At 43.8% G+C, this 25,959-nt stretch overlaps 1 protein-coding gene across 2 annotated transcripts in view; it reads right to left on the bottom strand.

Annotated features, from left to right (window-relative positions):
• Nucleotides 1-1,143: 1,143 nt before the first annotated feature.
• Nucleotides 1,144-25,959, bottom strand: part of NRROS (negative regulator of reactive oxygen species) — a 38,064-nt gene continuing 13,248 nt past the window's right edge. Inside the window, exons 2-3 of one of the 2 annotated variants that reach the window (XM_082393231.1) lie at nucleotides 16,805-16,925; nucleotides 1,144-12,516 (exon numbers count right to left, since the gene is read on the bottom strand). In XM_082393231.1, coding sequence (XP_082249357.1) covers nucleotides 10,546-12,516; nucleotides 16,805-16,912 — 2,079 coding nt within the window. In that variant the 5' untranslated portion in view covers nucleotides 16,913-16,925 and the 3' untranslated portion in view covers nucleotides 1,144-10,545. The remainder of the gene's footprint in view (nucleotides 12,517-16,804; nucleotides 16,926-25,959) is intronic. The other variant, XM_082393230.1, reaches the window with a different exon arrangement.

Below are 25,959 nucleotides of genomic sequence, written 5' to 3'. Positions count from 1 at the left end.
GTGCTGAGCACTGTCATCTGGCGCCAGAAATTAAGCAGAATCTAGAATGTAATATTGAAACCCAGTAATATGAGAACCTAGTAGTTTCGGCTAGCAACTCAAACTTAAATTGTCCTCTGAAAATGAACAAACCTCATGGACATGAAAGTTCAGGTACCAGCTAAGTCTTAACAAACAAGCCATGCACCATCTTGGTTACCATGCAACAGGATCACAACTCCCTAAATGATTCAGTGATTAGAACTATGAACAAAATACAAAAATAAACAGTTCAACATTTTGCAAGGGCACAGAGATTTACATTCATGAGGCGAAGAAATCAACATTGGAAAGCTAAGCCCCCCAAAAGAAGTAAAATTTGGTCAGGAACTCACATAAATACATCCAAGAAAAGCACCTGAAAATGAAAGAAAAGGGGAAGGGGGATGAGTGGGTGCCAACTGGGGAGAAAAAGGTGAAATAAATCAGGAAGGGAAAAGATGATAAATTCAGTGATGACCCAACTAGAATTCAATGCCAGCCACCAGAGGCTGAGCTTCTCACATAATTAAGGAAGTATCAGTAATATTCTTCCTTTGAAGCCTGAGAAACAAATTGTACCTGTTTACAAGATCTTAAATGCCAAAAGGGGGAGAGTACTCAAGTTAACAGCTATCAAAAAGAAAAAAAAAATCCAGTTGTTAAAAGATTTCACCAATGGTCTGAATAAACTAAAAAAGTACAAGGAAAGATGTTCTGCCTCCTGCGGGAAGTGGGAGAGCTAAAATACCAAGAGAAAACTCAGTAGTCGTAGAAACCCTCCCCACCTCGAAAACCTCAGTAAAATTACCTGCAGCCAAAAGTAAGTAAAGCACATTTTTAAAATATTTTGGGGCTTCCCTGGTGGCACAGTGGTTAAGAGCGCCTGCCAATGCAGGGGACACGGGTTCGATCCCTGGTCCAGGAAGATCCCACATGCCACGGAGCAACTAAGCCCGTGCACCACAACTACTGAGCCTGCGCTCTAGAGCCCGCAAGCCACAACTACTGAAGCCCGCGCGCCTAGAGCCCGTGCTCCACAACAAAGAGAAGCCACCGCAATGAGAAGCCCGCGCATCGCAACGAAGAGTAGCCCCCGCTCACCGCAACTAGAGAAAGCCCGCTCACCGCAACTAGAGAAAGCCCGCACACAGCAACGAAGACCCAACGCAGCCAAAAATAAAATAAAGAAATTTAAAAAAATTTTTTGTACTTTCATTCTCTTCAAAACATAGGATCATATTCCAGGGACTGACTTCAGAAGTACCAATTTCTTGTTTGTAAACACATTCTTTATGCAAACAGTTCTTTCACCTGGAAATGCAACTGTTTTTACAAATTCAAATATTTTATTCTTCCCCCTTTTAATATTTTTTTCTGTAATTAATTTGCCCTATTGAAAATATTTCCACTGAACTATTTCATACTTTTGTACATTTTGAACTTTTACTGTTGTACTAAGCTTTTTTAATTCCTTTAATATTTATGAAGTTGTGATATCTCATCCTTTTTCCATTTTTGGACCGTCTTTTTTTTCATGTGTAATTTCTTCATTCATTTATCCCCATACACATATCCAAATGGCATTAAAGTTCATGTGAAACTGGAACTTAGATAAAGACCTATGTCTCTTTGCCTTATCTTGGGCAATTCGTTTCTCTAGATGCATTGAATGGATCCATTCTCTAGATCCTTTAAATAGATTGATTTTCAAAACTACAATGAGTTATCATCTCACACCAGTCAGAATGGCCACCATCAAAAAGTCTACAAATAATAAATGCTGGAGAGGGTGTGGACAAAAGGGAACCCTCCTACACTGTAGGTGGGAATGTAAATTGATACAGCCACTATGGAGAACAGTATGGAGGTTCCTTAAAAAAGTGAAGATAGAGCTATTATATGATCCAGCAATCCCACTACTGGGCTTATGTCCAGAAAAAACCATAATTCAAAAAGATACAGGCACCCCAATGTTCATTGCAGCACTATTTACAATAGCCAGGTCATGGAAGCAACCTAAATGTCCATCAACAGATGAATGGATAAAGAAGATGTGGTACATATATACAATGGAATATCACTCAGCCATAAAAAAGAATGAAATAATGAGATTTGCAGCAACATGCATGGATTTAGAGACTATCATATTCAGTGAAGTAAGTCAGACAGAGAAAGACAAATGTCATAGGATATCACATACGTGGAATCTAAAAAAATGATACAAATGAACTTATTTACAAAACAGAAACAGACTCACAGACTTAGAAAACAAACTTATGGTTACCAAAGGGGAAAAGCTGCAGGGGAGGGATAAATTAGGAGGTTGGGATTAACATACGCACACTACTATATATAAAATAGATAATCAGCAAGGACCTACTATATAGCACAGGGAACTCTACTCAGTATTCTGTAATAACCTGTATGGAAAAAGAATCTGAAAAAGAATAGATATATGTATATGTATAACTGAATCACTTTGCTGTACACCTGAAACTAACACAACATTGTAAATCAACTATACTCCAATATAAAATAAAATTTTTAAAAAATAAAGAGATTGATTTTGCTCAACAATTTGTCGTGCCTCACTGTATTTTCATTTTCACCCAATCCACATAATATTAAATCTCTTTTCATCATGATCATTTAAACTATCAATTCCCAGGTTATATTTGTACCATTTTCCCATTCATAATGTATTTATTTATTTATTGTATTTATTCTGATGAGTGCTTCAGTAAAATTTGTAGCCATTTTTGCAATTAATGACAGTTTTTATTTCAAAACTGAAAAAAGAAAAAAAAGCTTAATTCAGTCTGTGTCACAATGCTCCCCACTCCCCAGCAGATCCAGCTGACAGAGCCGAGCCGAGCACCTCCTTCTGCAAACCTCCTGCACTGTAGGTTGTTACTTAACACATGTGTAAGGTCTTTTCTCCGGGATATGATACATATTGCGGAATATTTGATAGTCTTCCATAAATATCGGTCCAGAAGATAATTTAAATACTGTTGGAACTTCTGGTAAAGAAGAGTGAAGTAACAAAACATCACCTTTAGAAACACAGCTGGATGTAACAAAAAAAAGAACTGAGGGTGATGCTAGCAACAAAGATGTCTGTGCCTCTTTCCCTTTGTCTCCACCCGCCAGGCAGTCCTTTAGGAAAACTGTAGGAAATGGAGTTGGGGATGCAAAACTCACGTTTCTTTCAAGGGGAAAGCATAGCATGTTTGAAAAGTTAGAAAACTGGAGGGAGTTTCCCTTTCTAATCGACTGTTATGATCAAAGTGGAATTTTTGTTGTTCTTATCTCTCTTTCGAAGGAAGGATGTACTATGATGTGAAACACAGGCAACAGAGGAAGATAACATTGTTAAAGAAATCTAGTTCAAGAGAGTCAGGGTTGGCTTGAAAAGTTTAAGAGAATTTTCTTGCAGATTCTCAGAATCTTAGGAGAGGTGACAGATTGCAGCTTGACCACAGTCTTTCTCACAGATCTCCAAAAAATATTATCTAAGAGGAGGGTGTGGGGAAGGTACACGGCCAAAGCAAATTTCAAAGGGGATAAAATTGGCCTTTTCAAGAACAGAAGAAAAAAATTGGCCACTGAAAAGCAAGGCGAGGGCAGGCTATTTTATTAAGTGGTAAGTTGTGTGGTGATATAAATGAGTATTTATATTGATTATGGTGCTATAAATAGGTAAATATGTAAATATATGGCAACCTGTTGGCACCGCCTGTGTGCTTCACCCCAGGGGCCAGGATGTTATTTCAGCTAAATCTCTTCAAGCATCTCATAGATAGCTAAGAGCGCATAGTAGCAAAATAAAACGGAATCTGATATTTAAATGATTCTAACACTGCAAAACTTTGGGGTAGAGCCCCAAAAATAGAGGGATTTTAAGGGCATTAAGCAGGGGATAAGTCTATTTCTTTGGCAGTATCCCTCTATACGTATTACCTTATCCTTCCTTTTAAGATCTCCAACCTTCTTATCTATCCTGTTGTTGCACAAAAATGTCCTTTTTCTGGAGGGAGGTTATTTTCTGGATCCTGATTGATTTGAGAAGCAGCTGAGGATGTGCCCTTGCTGCAACATCTCAAGGAAAAGGTGAGCTGGGTTCCCTCGTGGAGGCTGGCGTCCCTGACCTACCCAGAGGAGCTTCCCACTCCCCCCCTGCCCTTTTCCCTTTTTTCTTTATTTCTAACTTGCATTTTGCAGCACTGGTAAGACAACAGGAAGCCCTGGGCTTCCTCTCCAGGGCATTCAACTGAAGGGATGTGCTCACCGCATTGATAACAGTAGCCGGAAAAGAAAGAAAACACACCCACCCTCCAGAAGGCATGACCCTCCCCCTCACTCTCCGTGCCCTCCCCGTGTGGCCCCCCTTCTCCCTCGGAGCCTCACAGGCTCTATCAGGGTTGCACTATGGAGGCCACTCCAGTGTTCAAGCCAATTTTATCCGCATTAAAATTTGGATTGGCCGTGTACCTTCCCCATGCCCACCTCTCTGACAATGTTTTTTGGAGCTCTGTAGGAAAGATTGTTGTCAAACTGTGTTCTGCTAATGCCACTTCTCCAAAGATTTTGAGACTTTGAAACTTCTTCTCTCAGTTTCAGAAACACGTGTGATACGGTTGTCTAAAGTTATTAAGCATGAATCATTGTGACACGGACTCCACTGGTATCAGTATTGCTATGCATGTTCTTAAATGAAAAATGGTTTGTTGGGTTGCCCTTTATAACCCAAACACCCTTGAAATCAGCGGGGGAGGGGCAGATTATTTGTTACAAACTCAGTGTGTCCAGTGATAATAGTTAAATATAACTGAAGTTTGGAATCTAGTTTCCATATTTTTCATATGAAGGTTTCTGGAGGTGGGGCAAGTACAAGACTGAGTGCCTGAGGAATGACCACAGGACCAAGAACAGCCAAAAAGCTGCCGAGAATGGTCATTGCACTGGCATGACGATGGGACAAATTAAAACGAGAGCCGTGGCTAGCCTGTGTGTGAAAGACGCGAGCAGCTCTTGGGAGCAGTCACTGAAGACAGTTTTTTGTTTTTTTTTTTAACATCTTCATTGGAGTATAATTGCTTTACAATGGTGTGTTAGTTTCTGCTTTATAACAAAGTGAATCAATTATACATATACATATGTTCCCATATCTCTTCCCTCTTGACAGTTTTTAAGGAGCACTGAGGAGTGTAATTTGAGAGAGACTCCATCTGGAATGTCGAGGACCGTGCATTGCAGCCTTTCCTGGGGCTTAAATGGCCCTGGTCTACTACTCCTGGTAACTAACGCTAAGACCAAGAACTGCCTGAGCTCTCAGATGTCCTAGAGTGAATGGGTCAGTGTCTTAAGAACTCCTAAGTCTCTGAGGGAGTAAGTACCATGTCCACTGATGTTTCACCTAATCATTCCTCCCAGAGAAAATGCATCTATAAAAGTTGGGTTCTGCATTTGAAAAACTTGGTTATCCCAGAAAGGGTCTCCTCCCTGGGCAAGATAGTTTCCTGGTCAGTCCCGTCCCCTACAATGAACCTTTAAAATCATAGTGAAAACTAGAATCCTTTTGCCTCAGCCTTTTATCTTAATGGTTGAGTGGGAAGATGCTGCATGACTGAAGGAGGAAGGAATTGAGTGAGATTCCTCTGTCGTAAATTACCTCCACGCTCTCACCAAACCCTGCTGCTGCCTTCAGAACAGCCTCAGAAGGATGGGTGACCTTCAACTACTCTGGACTTCCTCACCTCTGCACCATATGAACCTTTGCACTTTTGCCATTTTATCAGCAAATGTGTGCTATTCAGTAACAACTAGCTGCCTACAGATTGCTGTAGGTTGACAGTTTGTTAGACTTGATAGAGATGATCAAGTTGTTGAAGCTGCTTTCTCTTCTTCAGCCTAATGCTAAATGTCTTTATCACAGTTCTCTGTGACCATGGGCAAATCTGAACTGCTCTCAGCCTAGGGTTTTCCCAGTTTAAGTGAAATATTCCACATAAAGCACTTAGCACAAAATAAAGGCTTGGTAATTGTTGATGAGGATGGAGTAGAAGACGCTGGTTAGTAGGGAGTATTTTTCTTTTTCTTTTCTTTTTTTTTTTTTTTTTAATGTCTGAATCATTTATATTAACATATTTCCATACAAATAACCCAAGGAAAGTTTAGTATTAGTTGTTTTTTTGGTTTGTTTGTTTTTTTATACAGCAGGTTCTTATTAGTCATCAATCTTATACACATCAGTGTATACATGTCACTTCCAATCTCCCAATTCATCACACCACCACCCCCACTCCACCGTGGCTTTCCCCCCTTGGTGTCCATACGTTTGTTCTCTACATCTGTGTCTCAAATTCTGCCCTGCAAACCGGTTTCATTGGTACCATTTTTCTAGGTTCCACAGACAGGCGTTAATATACGGTATTTGTTTTTCTCTTTCTGACTTACTTCACTCAGTATGACAGTCTCTAGATCCATCCACGTCTCAACAAATGACTCAGTTCCATTTCTTTTTATGGCTGAGTAATATTCCATTGTATATATGTAGCACATCTTCTTTATCCATTCATCTGTCGATGGGCATTTAGGTTGCTTCCATGACCTGGCTATTGTAAATAGTGCTGCAGTGAACATTGGGGTGCATGTGTCTTTTTGAATTATGGTTTTCTCAGGGTATATGCCCAGTAGTGGGATTGCTGGATCATATGGTAATTCTATTTTTAGTTTTTTAAGGAACCTCCATATTGTTCTCCATAGTGGCTGTATCAATTTACATTCCCACCAATCTTTTTCTTTTCTTTATAACACTTTTTCTCTACCTGTTGTGTTTCCTTTGGCCCCATGCCATCACAACCACAACACTATTTTAGAGACGGTCTCCAAGGCTGGAATCTCCTCCCTCTCCAATTTGGGTTACATTTAAATATACTACTTGTAATATGATGAGGTGCCCATCCATAGGAATCAGAGGGACAACCATCTCTGGGGGATTTGCCTTTATACCTCCGGTTGCATTCATAGCTGTCTGTGGCTCCCAGATATAAGTACCAGCATTTCTCTGGCTCAGTATTACTGAATAAACAACCAACTCACCCAGGGCCCCAGAAGGAACCAGATAGGTGAATGTAAGAATTGCATTCAAACAAGGATAACTCTAGGAGGATTTATAAAGGGACTGTTTACAAAGGGGTGGGCAGAGAAAGGCAAACCACAAGGGATAATGCAATTACACAGGGCTGGTAATGCCAGAGTTGTTCCCCATCCCTAGGCCAAGAAAGAAGGAACCCATGAAGTGAGTGGTTCCTAAAAGCCCAAGGCAGAGGTGTGTGTGGAAAGGGCCACCTTGATAGGCATGTGAGCTTTGGTTGTGAGTGCAGCTGGTTTGAGACAAATCCAGATGGAGGGGTCAGGAGAATGAAGACTCTGACCTCACTTTCTTCCTTCTCTCTGGTCTACCAAGGCTCCTGCTCAGCTAAATACAATAGGAAGCCAGAGGGAGCCCATTGAGGTCAGCCTCCTGGAGCAGGATAGAGAAGGGTAGAGAATGGATCTAGAGAAGCAAATGGAAGAAATCTGGCACATCACACAGATAAAAGTGGGCCATGCATGGACCAGCAGTGCCCAAAGACAACCAGTGATATGAAACAAGGATTATAGTTGATCCAATTTCTCGCAACTGGGGGTCCTTGAAAAAATCAGTGGACCCCTAATAACTTATTTTGGGCTTCTAGAAAAACCTTAAGATTTTGTTTTGTGACGGGCTTTTCAAAATCGACACTATTGTTACTTATGTTAACAGTCCAAACTCTGACATTATTTATCTTTGATTCTGAATATTCTCCTGTCTGAATATTCTGGCTTGTGGCATCTGGGGGTGGCCTCCACTTCCCACCCACTGAGGAAGAATCGCTTGGTGCTCCATCTGGCTGTGTGGGAGGACTTAGGCAGACACCATGCTGGTCTCCCCAGGGAACTCTGGGGACAGGCTCTGTGAGTCCTCCCCCTCTGGCACCCGCAGAGTGGACATCAGAGTGTACTCTTCTCCTGCAGGTGGAGGTAGAGGTGGGAAAAGCAGAACAAAGGTACAGAATTTGCTGGAGAAACCACAGCTCAGGACTGGAGGCAGAAATCCCCCTCCTCTTATCTTTCTTCTTACTACACGGAAATAAATTTGGAAAACAGCCTTTGGACCCTAGTGAAGGACTAGCAGACTAAGAAAAGCTTACAGCCTTCTGAAGTTTCTGCCACAGGCAGGGGTAGCATTCTGTCCTCATGTCTTCTCAGTTTGCTCCATTCTGCAAGGCTGGCCCCTGAAAACAGGTACAATGGGTGGCAAGCTACATGGTATGACTGGAGGGGATTCAAAAGGCCTGCCTGACCCCAAACTATCTCCCTTGCTGGCCTGAGGATCTGTCTGAAGTTTTCATCACTTGAGTCACTTCTTTATGCAAAGAATTTGCTTCAAGAAGTCCTCTGCTCAAATGTACACGCTGCTTAAAAGGGTGTGGTACACATTTGTCTTTCTCTTTTGTCCTCTCAACATCTAACTACCCTTCCTGTTTTGAGAACTTCACCCCTTATGAGTATTTATAGGAAGCAGAGCCCATTTTCTATTGCCAGGGCAAGGGCACAGGAGCTGAGGTCAACCAGCCGGGTCCACTTGCTCCAGGCTATGCATCTGGAGCTGATGACCCAGGAGGGCAGAATCTGGGAGAGCACTTACTCGGCAGTGGGTGGCAGCAGTGGCGGTGAGCCTTGTGCCAGTGGCCCTGTCCCGAGCTGTCAGTGGCAGCAGTGCAGACCGTGGTGTCCAGCAGTAGGGAGAGGCTGCAGTCCTGTTCCCACAATTATTGTTTATGGTGTGATTTGGGCTGAGGTCCCCACTGCTGTGTAGCATCTCCTGTTCCTGCCCATTTTTAAAGTCTGTTCCTCAGCCTTCCCAAAGAGTCTAGAGCTTCCCAGTATCCTTTTACTAAATCCCCATGCTGCTTAAATCACACAGAGTCATCCTTAGTTGCAAGAAGCTAAGAACACTGGCTGACACAGGGGGCGAAACATTAACTCAAGAGAAGCCTTCCATGTACCAGCCACAGATAGATTCATTTGTCTAATTAGCTAATTGTCACCTTGGGAAACAGCAGGACCCCAGGAAAGAGTTTTTGTTGATGGCGGAGGAGAGTCTGGTCTTAATGGGCATTAGCTGATGGGCTTGCCCAGAAGGACACTGGGCAGATGCTTCGAGGGATGGATATCCAAGGAACGAGGCTGGGACAGTGCGGGATGGAGAGAGATACCATGACAGGAAAGATGAAGCCACAATAAGAGCAATAGCTAACACGGGCTGACATTAATGCTATTGAGTGTGGAAGCTTGCTGAAAGGGCCTTGTTTACACTCGTAGAGCATTCAAGGGAAGTTACTGCTTTGTCAAAGTGAGACCACTGATTTTATCACTTTGGTTTGCCTAAACATTTCTGTTGACACTTAGCCTTCACGGTAACAGTAATCAGCCTGTGGAATTTCCATCCCCTCCCCATCCCCACACCACCCCTGCATTAGGCCCTTTATGATGTAATAAGCAGGGATAAAAAGGCAAGGACAGTGTAAATCCTCAACTACCAAAAGGGCTGTGTCTTTATGATCTTTTCCCCAGAGAGGAGCACAGAAATTGTTCACTGAGGGGAGGGAAGGAGAAAGGGAACTAGGAATGTAGTGAGTACAGATACTGAACATCTGTTAAGAAGTTGTTTGTGGGTTTTGTTGCCAGTAGGGGCAGTTCACAAGTTAGTAGAATTCCCTCCTTTCTGCAGTCCTCTTTACTTTCCCTTAGAACAAGGACTGTGCCCAGCGTTCAGTGACTGCCTGAATAAACTCAGGGCCCCCAGTTATCGTTCTCTTAACTTTTCCATGGAAGGGTCAGGAGACTGGAGACTCCAGGCAGGAACCAGGGCCCCCAGAGAGGACTCTGCCGCAGGCCCACTCTGGCCGCAGCGGTGATGCAAGTCAAGGCAGGGGGTGAGAGGTCCCATCTCAGACTACCCACCTTGGCTCTGAAAGACTTGTCCTTGGGGAACCCTCAGAACACTGACTCTCGCCATCCATAGGACGTGCTCTTGGAGTGGTTTTTGCTGTAGGGTAGCACTGAATGATTTCCCTTTCTCACCTGCTCCTTGGATGTCACCAAGGGAAGGGCACAAAAATAATCTAAGTGAAACTACCAAAAAGAAAAAATTAAGGAAAGAAAAAACACAAGCTGCATTTGATTTAAAAAATATTTATAAGACACATTTTTTATTTTCATAGAATGTCACTTAATAAATATTTCACCAGGATGATAGAGGATGCATCACAATGATAGAGGAAGAACTTGGGACAACTAAGGGATGGAAACATTTTAAACTTTCATTTAAACCTCAGTTCTTCAGACTTGTCCTCTGCACCAGATCTTGAAACCTGGCAGAGAAAGTGTCCTTACGTGTACAGACCAAGTGTCTAATGTGGGCACGTAGCCAGGTCAGTATATGGAGGACCAGTGGCAGCGGCTCTTGACCACCTGAAGCAGAGGCTTCCTGAAGGTGAGGAAGATGACGGTGCAGGCCACCAGCAGGGTGAGGCAGCTGGGGAGAATGAGCACGAGGTACAGCAGGCCCATGTCTACCCGCTCCCACTTACAGACCTGAGGAACGCCTCCGGGCAGCTCCGTCAGGCGAATGATCTTGGAGGAGAGGTTGCAAGTGACCATGGCCAAGTCGGCGACAGTGTGCAGGCGCTGCAGGGCCCCCCAGCCCTCCACCCCACAGCAGTCATACGGATTCTGGCTGAGGTAGATGGTCCGCAGACTTCCCACGAGCTGCTCAGACACAGCCCTCTGAGGAAGGGTCGTGAGCAAGTTTCTGCGGAGATCCAGGGTCTGCAGGGCCAGGCTGCCCCTGAACCTTGGGAAACTGGTCAAGGCATTTCCCGACAGATCCAAGTCCCTCAGATTCCCAAACCCAGAGAAGTCCAACTCCTTGAAGCTGGAACTGAGGCCCACGTTCCTGAGAGACAGGACCTGTAACGTGGGGGCAATGTCCCAGAGAGGGGCGGTGCTCCCATTCAGAAGCCCCCAGTTGCCAGACAGGTCTAAGTGGGTGAGGGCCGTGCCCTGGAACGAGCAGTCTTGTAGTGCCCCCAGCCCACAGCCCTCCAGAGACAGGCTCCGCAAAGACGCCACGTTTCTGAAATCCACACAGCCGGGGGCGCCCCCGGGGTCTAAGTCCCCCGGCCGGGGACAAAGCGAGATCTGATTGTGGCTCATGTCGATTGTAGCGAGGTTACTGGCATCGGCAAAAAGGCCAGTGGGGACACCCAGGAGCCGGTTGGAGCTCAGGTTGAAGGACCGGAGGCTCCTCAGGCAGCCAGGGAGCCCCGGAGCCAAGTGCAGCTCCGACAGCTGGTTCTGGCTCAGGTCCAGCTCGGTGAGCGCTCCTGGCGGCTCGTGCTCCCGGATGTGGAGCGTCATCAGGCAGTTCCGGTTGAGGTTCAGGTGGGAGAGGGAAGGCATTTTCTTCAGGAAACCGTCTGGCAGATACTGGAACTGGTTCTGGCTCATATCCAGGAAGCGGAGATCAGAGAGATCACTGGAAGAGAACTCTTCCCAGAGGTTGACGGTGCTGATGTTGGTCACGTTGCCGTCCATGAGGAGGAACTGGGCCACCATCTCCTGCGGCGACGAGGTGTTGTACAGGTCCCTGTAGAAGCCCATGTTGTTGTCCCGCAGCAGGAGGGTGTGCAACCTGCTGCACTGCGGCAGGAGGGGGAAGAACAGCAGCTGGTTGTGAGAGAGGTCCAGCGCCTCCAGCTCAAAGGTGGCCTCTCCCCCCGACGCCAGGAACCACTCCAGGACGTTGTAGCTGACGTTGAGGGACCGCAGCTGGGTGAGGCTGAAGTCCACAATGCAAGGGAGGTTGTTATAGGCCAGGTTGAGGTGTCTCAGCTCGGGCAAGCCGTCGAAAGCACCACCCTCGATCTCAAAGATGTAGTTCCTCTGCAAATCCAGCTCCCTGAGGCGGCCCAGGCCCTCAAAGACAGAGTCATCCAGCCTCATGATGGTGTTCCGCGCCAGGGACACGGACTCCAGCGAAGAGAGGTTCTGTAGCATGAGGGCCACCATGTCCTCCGTCAGGGAGTTCCCTGACAAGTCCAGCCTGCGCAGACCCCGCAGGCCGTGGAGAGCGGCTGCTGCCTCCTTGTAGCTCTCGGAGAGGGAGTTGTCAGGCAGCGCCAGGCTGCACAGGCGAGCCTGCTTCTGGAAGGCGCCGCGGCTGATGTGCTCCAGGCGGCAGCTGTGCAGACTGAGGCTCTCCAGGAGAGGGTAGCGCTGCAGCGAGTGGTTCCACAGGGTCTTGAGCGGGTTGGCATCCAGGAGGAGTGTCTGGGAGGATGGCGGGAGATTGCCGGGCACTGAAGCAAGGTTCTGGCCTCGACAGTCAGCGACTCCATCCAGCTAGGTCCAAAAACACACTGGTCAGCAGGGCGGGGGGCCTCTGAGGTGAGGGTTTATGTACAGAAACTTAGTTCACTCATCAGACTGTTCACTAAGGCTCCAGGCCTCACTCAACGCACACAGCATATTAGAGAAGATCTGAGAACCTCTCCATTGGGTGCTGAGTGCTGACCACTGTATTGCAGTTTGGTTTTAACTACAGAGAGGAACTGAGCATCAGGTCTCTACTTGGGTTCGAATCCCACCTCTGCCATTTATTCCCTATGTGACCTTGAGCAAATAATGTAGTCTAAATCTATTGTTTCCTCAGAAAAATGGAGATAAAGTTAGCACCTACTTCAGAGGATTGTAGTGAGATTAGGCAAGAGGCTGCACAGTGCCTGGCACACAGTGGACACTATTAATGCAAATGGTCACTATTGCATTGTTATCGCTCTGATCATAACACTGTGTGTTTAACAGGGACACTGCCCAAGAACCGGCAGCACTGTGGCATCTTCATTTTACCTGAAGGAATTTTGCCTGGGAGGCTCCTCTACGCTCTCGATTGATAAATATTACAGCTCAAGAGGACTTGAGAGCTCATCACCAGCCTGAATCATACAGAGAAGTAAAGGGGGTCTGGAGAGGACAGGTGAAGAGCCAGTGACAGAGCTGGGACTGGAGCCCAGAGCTCTTATTGCCCAATCCAGTGCTTTTCCTGAACGCGATTCTACTGCGACTGTGTGGCGAAGCTGCCGGGATGGATGGGTCTCGTCTCACTGCAGGAATCACACAAGCCTCAGGATACTTTCCCTCAGCGCACTTTCTACAAGATTGGCAAAAGCAATCATCCACAGGGTATCCGTTCGGTGTCCAGGAAAAAAGTTTTAAGTGATGAGATGGAAGAGCAATGGTGTTTCTTTCCACAGATTGGTCAGTACAACAAGGTCAGTGATTGCCTAAAATTGTGGGCCCAGTCCCACGGGGCAAGCGGAGTAGTGGAACAGGGGAGAAAACTCCTGAGAGAGAGGAAGAAGCACAGCTTTGGAAAGATGACAGACTCAAGTCTGAATCTTGGCTCTGACACTTATTAGCTTTGGTCTCTGGGCAAGGAATTAACCTCTTGGAGCCCCAAGTTCTTTATCTGATTATTAAAATAAAACTTCTCGTAATTAAAAATTGATACACTATAGAAATAATGAAAATTAAACTATTCAGTAACCTCAGCCTCTCCTTCAAAGAAACGTTGTTAACCTTTTGTTACATCTCCTCTGGACTCTTTTCCAAAGACATTCTCTAACTTAAAAAAGTTTTTCTTTGCAGTATGGGTGGACCTAGAGATTATCATACTAAGTGAAGTAAGCCAGACAGAGAAAGACAAATATCATATGATATTGCTTCTATGTGGAATCTTTAAAAAAAAAAAAATAAAGGATACAAATGAACTTATATACAAAACATAAATCGACCCACAGACACAGAAAACAAACTTATGGTTACCATTAGGGAGGGATAAATCAGCAGTTTGGGATTAACATATACACACTACTGTATATAAGATAGATAACCAACAAGGACCTACTGTATAGCACAGGGAACTGTACTCAATATTTTGTAATAACCCATACGGGAAAATAATCTGAAAAAGAATATATATACATATACACACACACATATGAATCATTTTGCTGTATACCTGAAACTAACACAACATTGTAAATCAACTATACTTCAATTTAAAAAATAAAATAAAAAATAAATTAAAAAACATTTTAAAATGAGACTGTACTCTACAAACCATTCAGTAATCGACTTCCTCCCCTCCCCCATTAATAATATGTGATAGATATATTGCCTTGGCAATAAAAATAAATGTGATCACATTCCTTTAGGCAACTGTATATTAGTTCATTGCATGAATAGCGCAGTGGCTAAGAGCCAGATCTCTACGATCAGCCCATCTTGATTCTGCTTTTTATCAAATGGGTGAGCTTGGGCTGGTACCTAACCAGTCGGGACCTTCATTACACCACCTGTAAAATGTAAATTATACTTGTAATTTTCTCCCGGGTTTTTTTTTTTTTGAGGATTCAGTGTGATTGTTTATGTAAAGCACTTAACATAGAACCTGTCACATAAATGCTTAATAAATGTTTGCTAGAACGATTGTTAGCATGCTCTAATTAGTTAATTTCCTATTGTTGAGCATTTGAGTTATATCTAATTTCCAGATGAACGTTAGAATGAATTTGTCTAGTTCCTTCTACACCTGCCCTCCCCCCAAAAAAGTCTTTGGAGTTTTGATTGGGATTGCATTATAATCACAGAGAAATTTGGGGGAGAACTGACATCTTTACAAAATTGAATCTCCCCATACAGAAACAAGATGTATTTCTTTATTTGAGTAAGTGTTGGTCTTCCCCCCGTGGGGACTGGAGAATGCTGTGGTTAGGGGCTTTCCTCAAGCTGTGAGACCCTGTTTCACCAGAGTTGCTGCAGTTGCTGGGGACATGTCTCTGCAATTCTTGCAGCCCCACTGACGTGTTGCAAAAAGTCCACGTGGCCATCAGAGCCCAAGAAAGCTTACCACATACACTTCATGATAATGTTGCATGGCTAATGCAAGGAGGGGCTTTGGAGAGTAGCTGGACTTTCAAACTCTCAACCCTCAATTCAAAAGAGCACTGGAGGGCTTCCCTGGTGGCGCAGTGGTTGAGAATCTGCCTGCCAATGCAGGGTACCCGGGTTCGAGCCCTGGTCTGGGAAGATCCCACATGCCGCGGAGCGACTAGGCCCGTGAGCCACAATTACTGAGCCTGCGCGTCTGGAGCCTGTGCTCCGCAACAAGAGAGGCTGCGATAGTGAGAGGCCCGCGCACCGCGATGAAGAGTGGCCCCCACTTGCCGCAACTAGGGAAAGCCCTAGCACAGAAACGAAGACCCAACACAGCCATAAATAAATACATAAATAAAAATTAAAAAACAGGAGCTGTTGTTTTAAAAAAAAAAAAAAGAGCACTGGAAAGCCACTCTTTGATCTCACTGGTAGCCGAGTCCCTACTCCTGCCCACCAGGCTGCAGAGGGTCAGGCAGGGAGTCTAGCCTGAACCCTGCAAGCTGTCAAAGAACTCGTGCTTTATTCCCTCCTCTTCCTATGCCTGGTAACTCCTGAATTAGCTACTGTGAAGTTAATCTTTCATTGCCTCTGTAAGGGAATAATGGACGTCTGTATAGCAGAGACTAACAACAATAATAACAGTAGATAAAACACATAGCAATTACTACACACAAGGCACTGTTCTGAGTGCTTTACATACATTAACTCATTTAGTCATCATTGCAGCCCAGTGTTATGGTATTATTGGTTGGTACTATTACTACCTACATATTTTACAGATGAGGAGACTGAAGCACAGATTGGCCCAATGTCACCAGCTAGTAAGTGGTGGGGCTGGGATTTAAACCTGGTCTGGCTCATAACCCCTACCCCTTACCGGAGTCTACTTCAGCACAGTGGTTAGAGGTTACTAAAAGTGGTCAAGAACCACCACCAGCTGGGTTTTTAAGATTCATCAGCTTTAAGAACATTTTTGAATGTTATTAACCCTGACATCCAATTTGTCTTCCCAGTGCCTAGTATATAACACGGCTCAAGGAATATTCATTAAATGTATGTTTCTCAACTTTTAATACCACTAAGTTATAGGCAAAGGAGAAAGTTTCTAGAGAGTGCTCAGTTATTAGGAGCCAAGTCTGCTTCCACATATAGGCTGAAAGCCCTGGAGAGGGTGAACCGTAAAAGCTCAGGTATCTCTCCCTGGATTGCTGTAAGCCTGAGCGTGGTCAAGGACGGTGCTGTGCAGGGCAGCGTGGGCAGCGTGGGCAGGGTGCTCTTCAGTACAGCTGGTTAAGCATTTGCTATGGGCTCACACACAGACTCTGAGGCAGAGCTTCTCCAACTTTAATATGCCCCCCCCCCCCACCAGAGATCCTGATACCATTAGTGGAGCTCCATCATCCAGATTCTTAACAAGGTGTTCTTGTTCCAGGTGGCTGACCTTGGCCTGTCTCTGGGATCACCTGTCCTTAGCAGGTATGAGAAAGGTGGGGCAGGGCCTTTCCCAGGCATCACCTTTACCTTTGATTAAAGAGCAGCTTGCACATGGCATCGTGGTAAGTAGGTACAGAGTGATTCAGACTCATTCCTTCCCTCCCCTCCTTGACTGACAATCCATCAGCTTTCCAAATGGACCCAACCTCGTCAGGACAGGAGCAACAGACAACTTGGAGTGCCCAGGAAAACTCACCAACTCACAGCCCCCTTGGGAAGTGGCCATGACAATTCCACTTCGATTCCTCCATTCCACTGTCAAGAAGTGAAAACCCAGGCAGAGCCAGAGGGGCAGTAACTCCATCTCAAGTGCAGCACTGTGGACAGAGGGCAAGGAAGAAGCGGGTAAGAGAAGGACATCCCAGAGGGCTGCTATGCGCTCCCGGGAGAAAGAGCCAGTTCTCAGTATGACTGCTGTTGGAGGCCCACGGCTACAGGGAGGTGGAAACCCACAGATTATTCAAATACCTCAACTTAGCCAACACATTTAACCTCTCACTCAACTGTCAACAAGAACTCATTTTCATTTTGCCTCTACCATTTGATGGGCAGGTGGCTGAACCTGAAACTCCCAAGAGTCCAGCAACAGAAGAGAGAAGCAAATCATTTGAGGAACTGGGTCTCAGGTCACCTAGAGTTTGCCATGTTTCATAGTTCTCTTGAAATGTTCCTCTCAAAGCTCAGATCTGCCATGCATCACCTGAGCTCAATAAATATTTGCTGAATGAATGAATAGTGAACTGGGATTGAAACATTAATTGTAGCCTCTGGTCTCATAGAGTTACTTACTAATTGCTGTGTCAACATGAGGCTTTCAGAAAAGAGTAGACCTCACTGATTAACTCATTTGAATAGAGACCTTTGAAAAAAGGATTTTGATATTTTGCCTGCATAAGGAAAAAAGCTGAGGGAAAAATGAAAAAACAATCTTCAGATATAATAAGGGTTATTGATGAAGTGTGCTTACCCGCTCCCTTACCTGGCCGGTGAGCCCACAACTGGAGTCATGAGAAGGCATAAAATTATACATAGACCAATAGAATTTTAGAACTAAGAGGAACCATAATGGAAATGTAATATACCCTCTACCGCCACATTTTTACAGGGCCAGAGATAAAAAGGCCACAGATAGTAAGGGCTTATTCAAGGTTCCAGATCGACTTAGTGGCAGGGCTGGAAGTAGCCCCCAGAACCCCCCCCCCCCCCCCGAGCTCTAGGATGAGTAGCCAGGGTAATTTGTCTCCCAGTAGGTGCTGTTGAATTGACTACCCTCTTGTTGGGAGAGTTTATAGCCCAGTGGCATCCCCTCCTAGCTCTGCATTCCTCAGAATCAGAGGCAAGAGCCTGGTCTCAGCATTTCGCCTGCCCCATCCTCTCCTTGACATCCCCCCAGGAAGGACCGCAGGAAGGACCACAGGGTCTGCTCTCGAATTGTCTCCTGGGCCAGCAGTTCCAGTGCTAACATGAACTCCTCACATATTCCATGGGACCCACAGACATTTCTGCCTGACGCATCTAGCCATCTTGGGCCCCTTCCTCTTTCCCTTTCTTCGAATAAGTTTACACATCTCTAAGGCTAATTTTAACTTTCTGGTCAGATTTGAATACTCACCAGTGAAAGACTAACAGAAAAACTAAGTGAAACCAGGTAAGTCAGCTTTAACCTTCACTTCAGGTCAGGCCAGCTTTCCTTACCACAGAGGGAACCTCCAATTCAGAATTCAGCCATAATTGCCAGACACTAGGAGTCCCCATCCCAGGCTCTCCTTCTACTTCTGCACCTGTGCAGGAATTATTACCTCATGGCATGTACAGGGCACAGATGGCAAAAACAAGGCCATATGGGCTCCTGTCCTCAGTGAACTCCCAATACACACACACACACACACACACACACACACACACACACACACACACGGTAGGATCACTGCCCACCTTGAGATAAGGTTGCCGGACTTAGCAAATTACAAGATGCTGTTGGAATGTCAGATAAACAAAAAACAACTTTTTAGTGTAAATATGTCCCATGCAATATTTGGGACATACTTATACTAAAAAAAATTCATTATTTGTCCAACATTCAAATTTCACTGGGTTTGAATTGAGGAGAGACAGAAAGATGGGAACCATGGACTTACTCCCTTCATCCTTCATCCCCTCTGTCAGGCTTGGGATGGTACATGCTGCTGTGACACTGAGCCTTTTAGAACAGCCAACCCTATATATTGATATTGAGTTTAGATGTGTTCAGGGCAAGAGTGCAGACTGGAATGCTAGATGGGTCTGGTGTCAGTTATGCCCAGAGTGTAATTTTAATTTCTGGGTCAACAATAAAATTTTTGCAAATTTAAAGCATATTTTCTCCTTTCTCCTAAACTCAGTCAACCAGCCCAGAAAGACTCTTGCTGTGCCCTCTGGGCACTCCATCTCTCATGAGGCAGCATGAGAAAATTATGGGATTTGGAACCAGACAGACCAGGATTTGAATTCTGGCTCCAGCATTTGTTATTTGTCCTTGAGCAATTCACATAAATTCTCCGAGCCTCAGATAATCCTGTTATAAAACAGAGATAATAATAACTACTCAGAATTTTTATGAGAATCAAATAGTATATACGTAAGTGCTTCAACTATGAAGGTACTTAATAACAATTATTATTTATGAGTTCTTAACACCAGTGAGCTGGATGAGTGATTGTTACTCCTATGTGTAATCTCCAAGGTAATTTAACAGCCACAGAAAAAAGGGAAAAGAATGAATAATTTGGCAGAAGAATGAGTAAGTCATTATACCAACTAAATGTGTGAAAGTTACGTGAGAAGGTTGGACTACAAATTCTGCATTAATAAATTCCAGAAAAGACTTATTTGAATAGAAAAAAAAAAAGGCTAATCCCAGTAACAGATGACTATGCTGGTTGAGAGCAGTCTGTCCTCAGAGCTATAGTTTACCCTGCCCCACCCAGCTCTGGTTTGCGGGGACTGATTTCTGAAGGCTCTGGGTGTCAGCTGGCCTCCAGCTGGTTTGGTCAATGGGGAACACTACTGGGAGGTTAGTTAGAAGGTAGGAGGAGGAGAAAATCCATGGTATTTCTCTGCCTGGGACAGAGAAGTCCTTGAGTTTCTTCTGGTGACTCCCAGACTCTTGTAGTCCTCCCGGTATCCTCCCCCTACCTAGGGGAGGTGGCAGCTTCCCAAAGTTGCTAATCTCTGGATTAACTGTCTGTTCCCTGGTTGGCTTCTCAGCCTCTTCCATCATGTGTAGCCAATTTCCTGCATTAAATTTCCTCTGTTTTAAATAATCTGTGCGTTTCTGTTTCCTGTTTGGAGCCTGACTGATACAATGATGTAAGTGAGAAGGGGCTTGGAACAATACAAAACAAAAAGGTATGTGATGCCTCTGAAAAGCAATAAGAGACTTTCAAAATAATAACCGTTTAGGTTGAGAAACACTCTTCCTGGGCTGTGTGGCTGCAGAAGCCCTCCTCAGAGCCACGGCATGGTGAAGAGTACAAGATAAACAGTTGGGATGCCAAGTCTCATTGGAAAATCCCATGAACCCTCTCCCGTGTGCACAGGACTGCTTCCCTCCACCCACACTTACCCTCAGCTGGGTGAGGACCACTCAACAGTGTCTCCAGCTGTATGAGAGCGTCTACGCTTGAGTGTGCTTTTTAAAAAGTAATCATCCCACTTTACTCCTATCTGTCTGATATCTTCTGAAAAATACATCCATTTTTTAAGCCAAATGTTTCTCATCTTAGATACATTTTTGGCGGAGAAAGGGAAGTGAATGAAGAACAATTATGATAGAGAGCACACATGACAGTATGACATTAACAATTTAAACGGGGTAACCTGGAACCTCCCCTTGTTATACTTAAAAGGGCTTGGATCAAGGGTGCCTATTTCATGGGCTGTGAACCACTGTGGGAGCCACAGAGTAATACAAAAGAACTGCAAATCAACCCATGTTCCAAGTAGGGTCTGAAAAAGTACCACGTTTCCTCCTGGTCTGGGTGACCACTGGGAATGTAACCCATATAAGACCTGAGATCCTGACATGAGAAGCAGATGGCATTAACAGAATCTGCTTGTATCTGTTCTTCCTAAACCAGATAACGAGGTTGAAGAGTTCTTTCCAAGTGCGGAAGCAGAAAATAGTTAAGTCCCATTCTTTTTTATATAGATCTATAAATCCTATATTCATTTATTCAGCTAACGATTTCTATAATCTCTCTGTATCTTTTATCCAGTCATAGTTATCATGAATATGACTAAAGTCAGAGACTGTGAGCTTCTAACTAGTGAAGAGTTTTAAAGGGACAAGACACCATTGACCCAGATGTGGGCAGGAGACAAGACTCTGTACTGTCTGTAACACATCTGACTTGAAGATGTTAAGATTGTAAATCCTACCTCATGTTAAAGTGAGGCCCTCTTAGTGTTGCATTTATATTTTTTCTTTATCTTCTAACTATTTTGTTTGTGTCATCACAAAATGTCTTTCCTGTTTCCTCTCTAAGAAGTCCTTGAAATATTAGGACCTCAAATGCTTAATGGCATCCCTTATTGTAACCATTCATCTTGATACTATGCTTTCCAATTGGTTAACATGAAAACCTGTGATTCAACCCCACATCCATCCCTTGTCTATAAAGAATGTTCCTTTTTTAGGCAGAAAGACAAAATTGGCTTTTTGTCTGGCTTTTCTCTCTCCAGATATGGTCATAATAAATGAATGGTAAAAACAAATTTATTTCATAAAACAACACGCACCAAGATTGTATTCTGAAACAAGAGGACACTAATAGTGAGGAAGAAGAATGCGTATCAGCTGCAAAAATTCCTCTTTGTTTTAGAAATTATGCTTGTTTGCTTTTCCTGTTTCTACAAAACAATAGGGAGAAGCTCCTGCTTCAATGAGCCAAGTAAGGTAAAAGGAGACTGACTGGATGGTCCCGTGGGCCATGTGAAACAATGAAAGGGGATGGGAATATTCACTCCTCTTGGAAGGAGCATCCTGAGCCTGCCAGCAGTGGCTTGGCTGTAAGCTGGGGCAGTGCTTCCATATCCATCGCCATGACTGCATCAGTTCTGGGCTCAGGATTGCTTGGATGGAAGAAGATGGTCACGTGCAGGACAAGGAGTGGCTCCCGTCCAGGAGCCACACATGTGGGTGATACTTGCTTCTGCAATGGACGGGGAAGAAAGGATGAGTGAAAACTTTTGACTTGTCTTTGTTTCTTGAAGTCCTGAAATTTCCATGTCCCTATCATCACAAGAATCAAAATACAGGAGTGCAGCAGTGTCCCTGTTTTTGTCAGGTCCTCTGACAAACACACATGTACACTATTTTTTTTCACATGGATGTAGGTTTTCCTGTATTAATAAAATATAACTTATTCTTTTAAGGGTTATTCATTCCAAGTAGCTTTCTGTTTTCATGGAATGTCTTTATCGGTAGATAGTAAAACACAACCATCAGGTAAGGGCTGATCTACAGGTATTTTTGTCCATAAAAAGGTATCCTCATACTCAAAGTTTGGGAATACTAAGGAGTAACTCTGACCTGAGTTTTGGTTTTGCTTTGTTGGTATTTTCTGATTCATTTTCAGGAAAGGATGCTGGGTTTCTAGTATTCGGGGGCACCCTGAACATCACCTCCTCACTCCCTCTCACCTCCCCACCTTCTCCAGCTGCTGCTACTACTACAGCAGCTGCCTCCAGAGCTGGGACTGCAACCTCTTTGCTAATGGCGCTATTAGCAAGTGCTAAGAGTGTTATCCATACGTTAGCATGTAACTGAGAATTTTCTCTGCAAAATAATCAGATAAGCTTAAAAAGCTTTAAAGAGAGAGGTCTTGCAGGTGAAAGTGGAGAACACTCAGTGTTAGAAACAAATATTTATAGACTGGTTGTGGGCGGGGCAGGGGGGAGGGGATGAGGGGCAGAATCTCTAGAAGCAGAGTTTGCACAAGTGTGGAGTGTAAACGTGTGATGGTGACATCGCTGAACACAAAAGCCACGGGTGCTAGGTAGAGGACTCCACAGAAAGGGAGTCCGCATTTGTTTAAAAATAAAAGAGCAGATCCCACTTGGGATCCTGGGAGAAAGGGAAGGGCAGCTGGTCACAGACCACAGAAAATAGATAATAAAGAACAGAAACCCCAGTCTGTGACCACTTCAAATAATTCCTGCTACCAAGAAGTATTTGAATGCCTCAGGCAAGCAGCTCTGGTGTCTGATTCTTAGCAAAAAAAAAAAACAAAAGTGTGATCTCAACTGTCACCGAATGGTTATACTTAGCATCTCCCATGATGAGGCCACCTGCATCCTGAGTCTCTAGGTGTGGTGCCTTGGGAAACACAAAGTCCCATCTCGGTAGTACCCTTGCCAAAAATTGTTTGCCCTGAACCAGTCATAACGAAAGATCCAGACTGTAAGATGTCCTACAAGACAGCTGGCTTGGACTCTTCAAAAAAAAGTCAGTTTTGAAAAACAAAGAAAGGCAGGGGAGGGGAGAAGTCTGATTACAAGTGACTAAGAAACATAATAACCAAATCCCATGCATGTACCTTGAGTTGATTTTGGATTTTAAAAAATCTCTAAAAGAAAAATTTGAGACAACTGGGGAAATTTACATGTGTACTAAATGATGTCTTTTTAGGTGATATTATGTACAAATGATATTACCAGATTATTGCTAATTTTCTTAGGTATGATAATGATGTTGTGGTTATGCAGAAAAATGCCTTATTGTTAGGAAATGCATGCTGAAGTATTTAGGGGTGAAATTTCATGATGTCTACAATTTATGTAACCTTCTTTCAAATGGCTCAACAAAGATAGAGAGTGAGAAGGACAAAGAGAGAGAGAGAGAATTAAAGCTAATTATTACTAACTGACAAATTTAGCATTGTACTTTCTTTTAACTTTCCTGTAAATTTGAAATTTTTCAAAATTAAAAAATAATGGGGGCTTCCCTGGTGGCGCAGTGGTTGGGAGTCTGCCTGCCAATGCAGGGGACACGGGTTCGAGCCCTGGTCTGGGAGGATCCCACATGCCGCGGAGCGGCTGGGCCCGTGAGCCACAATTACTGAGCCTGCGCGTCTGGAGCCTGTGCTCCGCAACAAGAGAGGCCGCGATAGTGAGAGGCCCGCGCACCGCGATGAGGAGTGGCCCCCACTTGCCGCAACTGGAGAAGGCCCTCGCGCGGAAACGAAGACCCAACACAGCCATAGATAAATAAAAATAAATAAACTACGTTCCTTTAAAAAAAAAAATGGGAAAAATAAAATAAATGTTGGAGTTCCTAAAGGGAGAGAGATTATGGTAATCTTTGGTCCCCAAATTTCCAGGAATGTACATTTTTCAAACTTTCTTCTCAGAAAGGTACTCAGGAAACATTTGTTAAATTTAAAATGCATTACACAGAAACCTTTAAAATATCCTGAAACTTCTAACATTTTGACATTCAAACTAGAGCTTCCAGACAGCATCTCTCACACCTGAAAGGGGCACAGAAGTGTTAGATCACATGGCCTGACTGTGGTTCAGGAAACACGGTTGATGTACTACTGTAATTTCCACTGTCCAGGTCAATTGCTCTGTCCACCACACCCACAGTCCCTCTGGAGGGGCAGCCCTCAGGAGAAGCTTATGACCTCACCACTACCTGGACCTCCACCAAGCTGACAGAACCTTCAGGAAGCACCTGACCAGGGGAGGTCACTCCTTACTTGTGGCCGTCACCCTATGAGTGATCTCAGTGCAGAGAGACAAGGGAGAGAATTAGGTAATTAGCAGTGGAAATTGGAGCCAAGAGGCACAGAGAGAGGAGGTGGAGTTGAATTTTTGAGGGATTTGCCATGAGGAAGCAAAAGCAGAAGCTAGACGACAAGGCATATAGACAGAAAAGAATGAGATAGTCAACAGAGGGCAGAGATCAGAGAAGATGGCCTAGGAAGAATGACGAGAGGGTGGACTGCGAAGGCTGGGAGAGGAGGCAGGGAGAGTGGGCTCAAGGCTGCCTCTCTGGTTCCTGGTGGTTCTTGGAAAATGGCTGGGTCCATTTCCAAGCTCCATGGTTTTTCATGATAGCACCTCACCACCATCACCACCCCCATAGGCTGGCCCAAAAGTTGCATCTTAGCAACAAAAAGAACCTAACTAAAACAGGACTTGTGCTCTTTAATAAGCTTGAACACAAAGACAAAATAGAACGTCATATTTCAAAAGAGCACATTCAAGCATTATGATGCTACCTGAAAATTAGAGAAAGTAGCTGAAATCTGAATGCAAGAATGTATTTTTCAAAGTGCACCCTATAGGCAAGAATCACAAGGGATAGTAAAACTAAAGAGTGAAAATTTGTTGGGAAACAAGATATTAATATAGTCTTAAAGTATCTTATTAATACAAGTTACTTGTTAATTTTACAAAGGCGAAAATAACGGCTTTATAGTGGAAAAACTGGCAAATGCCTCCTTAACCAAATGATCGAAATACTATAGGGGCCTTTCTGCGGTACTTAGTAAAATTTGAATACAGACAACATTTGAAATGATAGTATTATATCAATGTTAATTTACAGATTTTGATCACTGTACTGTGGTTATGTAAGACTGTCCTTGTTCTTACAAAATACACACTGAATTATTTAGAGGTAAAGGGTGTGATGTCTGCAACATTACTAAAGTTCCAATTTCTCCTCATCCTCACCAACGCTTGTCATTTTCTGTCGTTTTTATTATAGCCATCCTAGCAGGTGTGAAGTGCTATCTCTTTGTTGCTTTGATTTGCATTTCCCTGATGACTAGTAATGTTGCACATTTTTCATGTGTTTATGAACATATGTGTTTTCATGTGTTGGCCATTTCTATATCTTCTTTGGAGAAATGTACAAAATGTGTACTTTCACATCCAAAGATTTTTAAATTTTGATTTTGGAATTACATGTAAAAGAAAATGCAGAATAGTTATAAAAGTAAAGAACCAGTTGTATTTTTGGTCAAACATTCCTATATTTTGCAAAGAATATTGACTCATTAAAAAAGAACTTGCAAATTTAGGATTGGAACAAGAGAGCATTTAGAACTGAGATGTGTGAATTCAGACCTCATAATTTGCTTCTCTGGCTTCCTCTCTTAATAATGAATTTGTTAACAGAAATAGACTCACATAGAAAATAAACGTATGGTTACCATAAGAGGAAAAGGGTGGGGGAGGGATAAATTAGGAGTTTAGGATTAACAAACACACACTACTATATATAAAATAGATAGCCAACAAGGACCTACTGTATAGCACAGGGAACTGTATTCAGTATCTTGTAATAACCTATAATGG

Source organism: Balaenoptera borealis (genome assembly GCF_965194805.1).
Source record: "Balaenoptera borealis genome assembly, chromosome: 5".
Lineage (NCBI taxonomy): Eukaryota > Metazoa > Chordata > Mammalia > Artiodactyla > Balaenopteridae > Balaenoptera > Balaenoptera borealis.
Note: the sequence above shows the minus strand (reverse complement) of the source record. Positions and strands in the feature narration are given on the sequence as shown.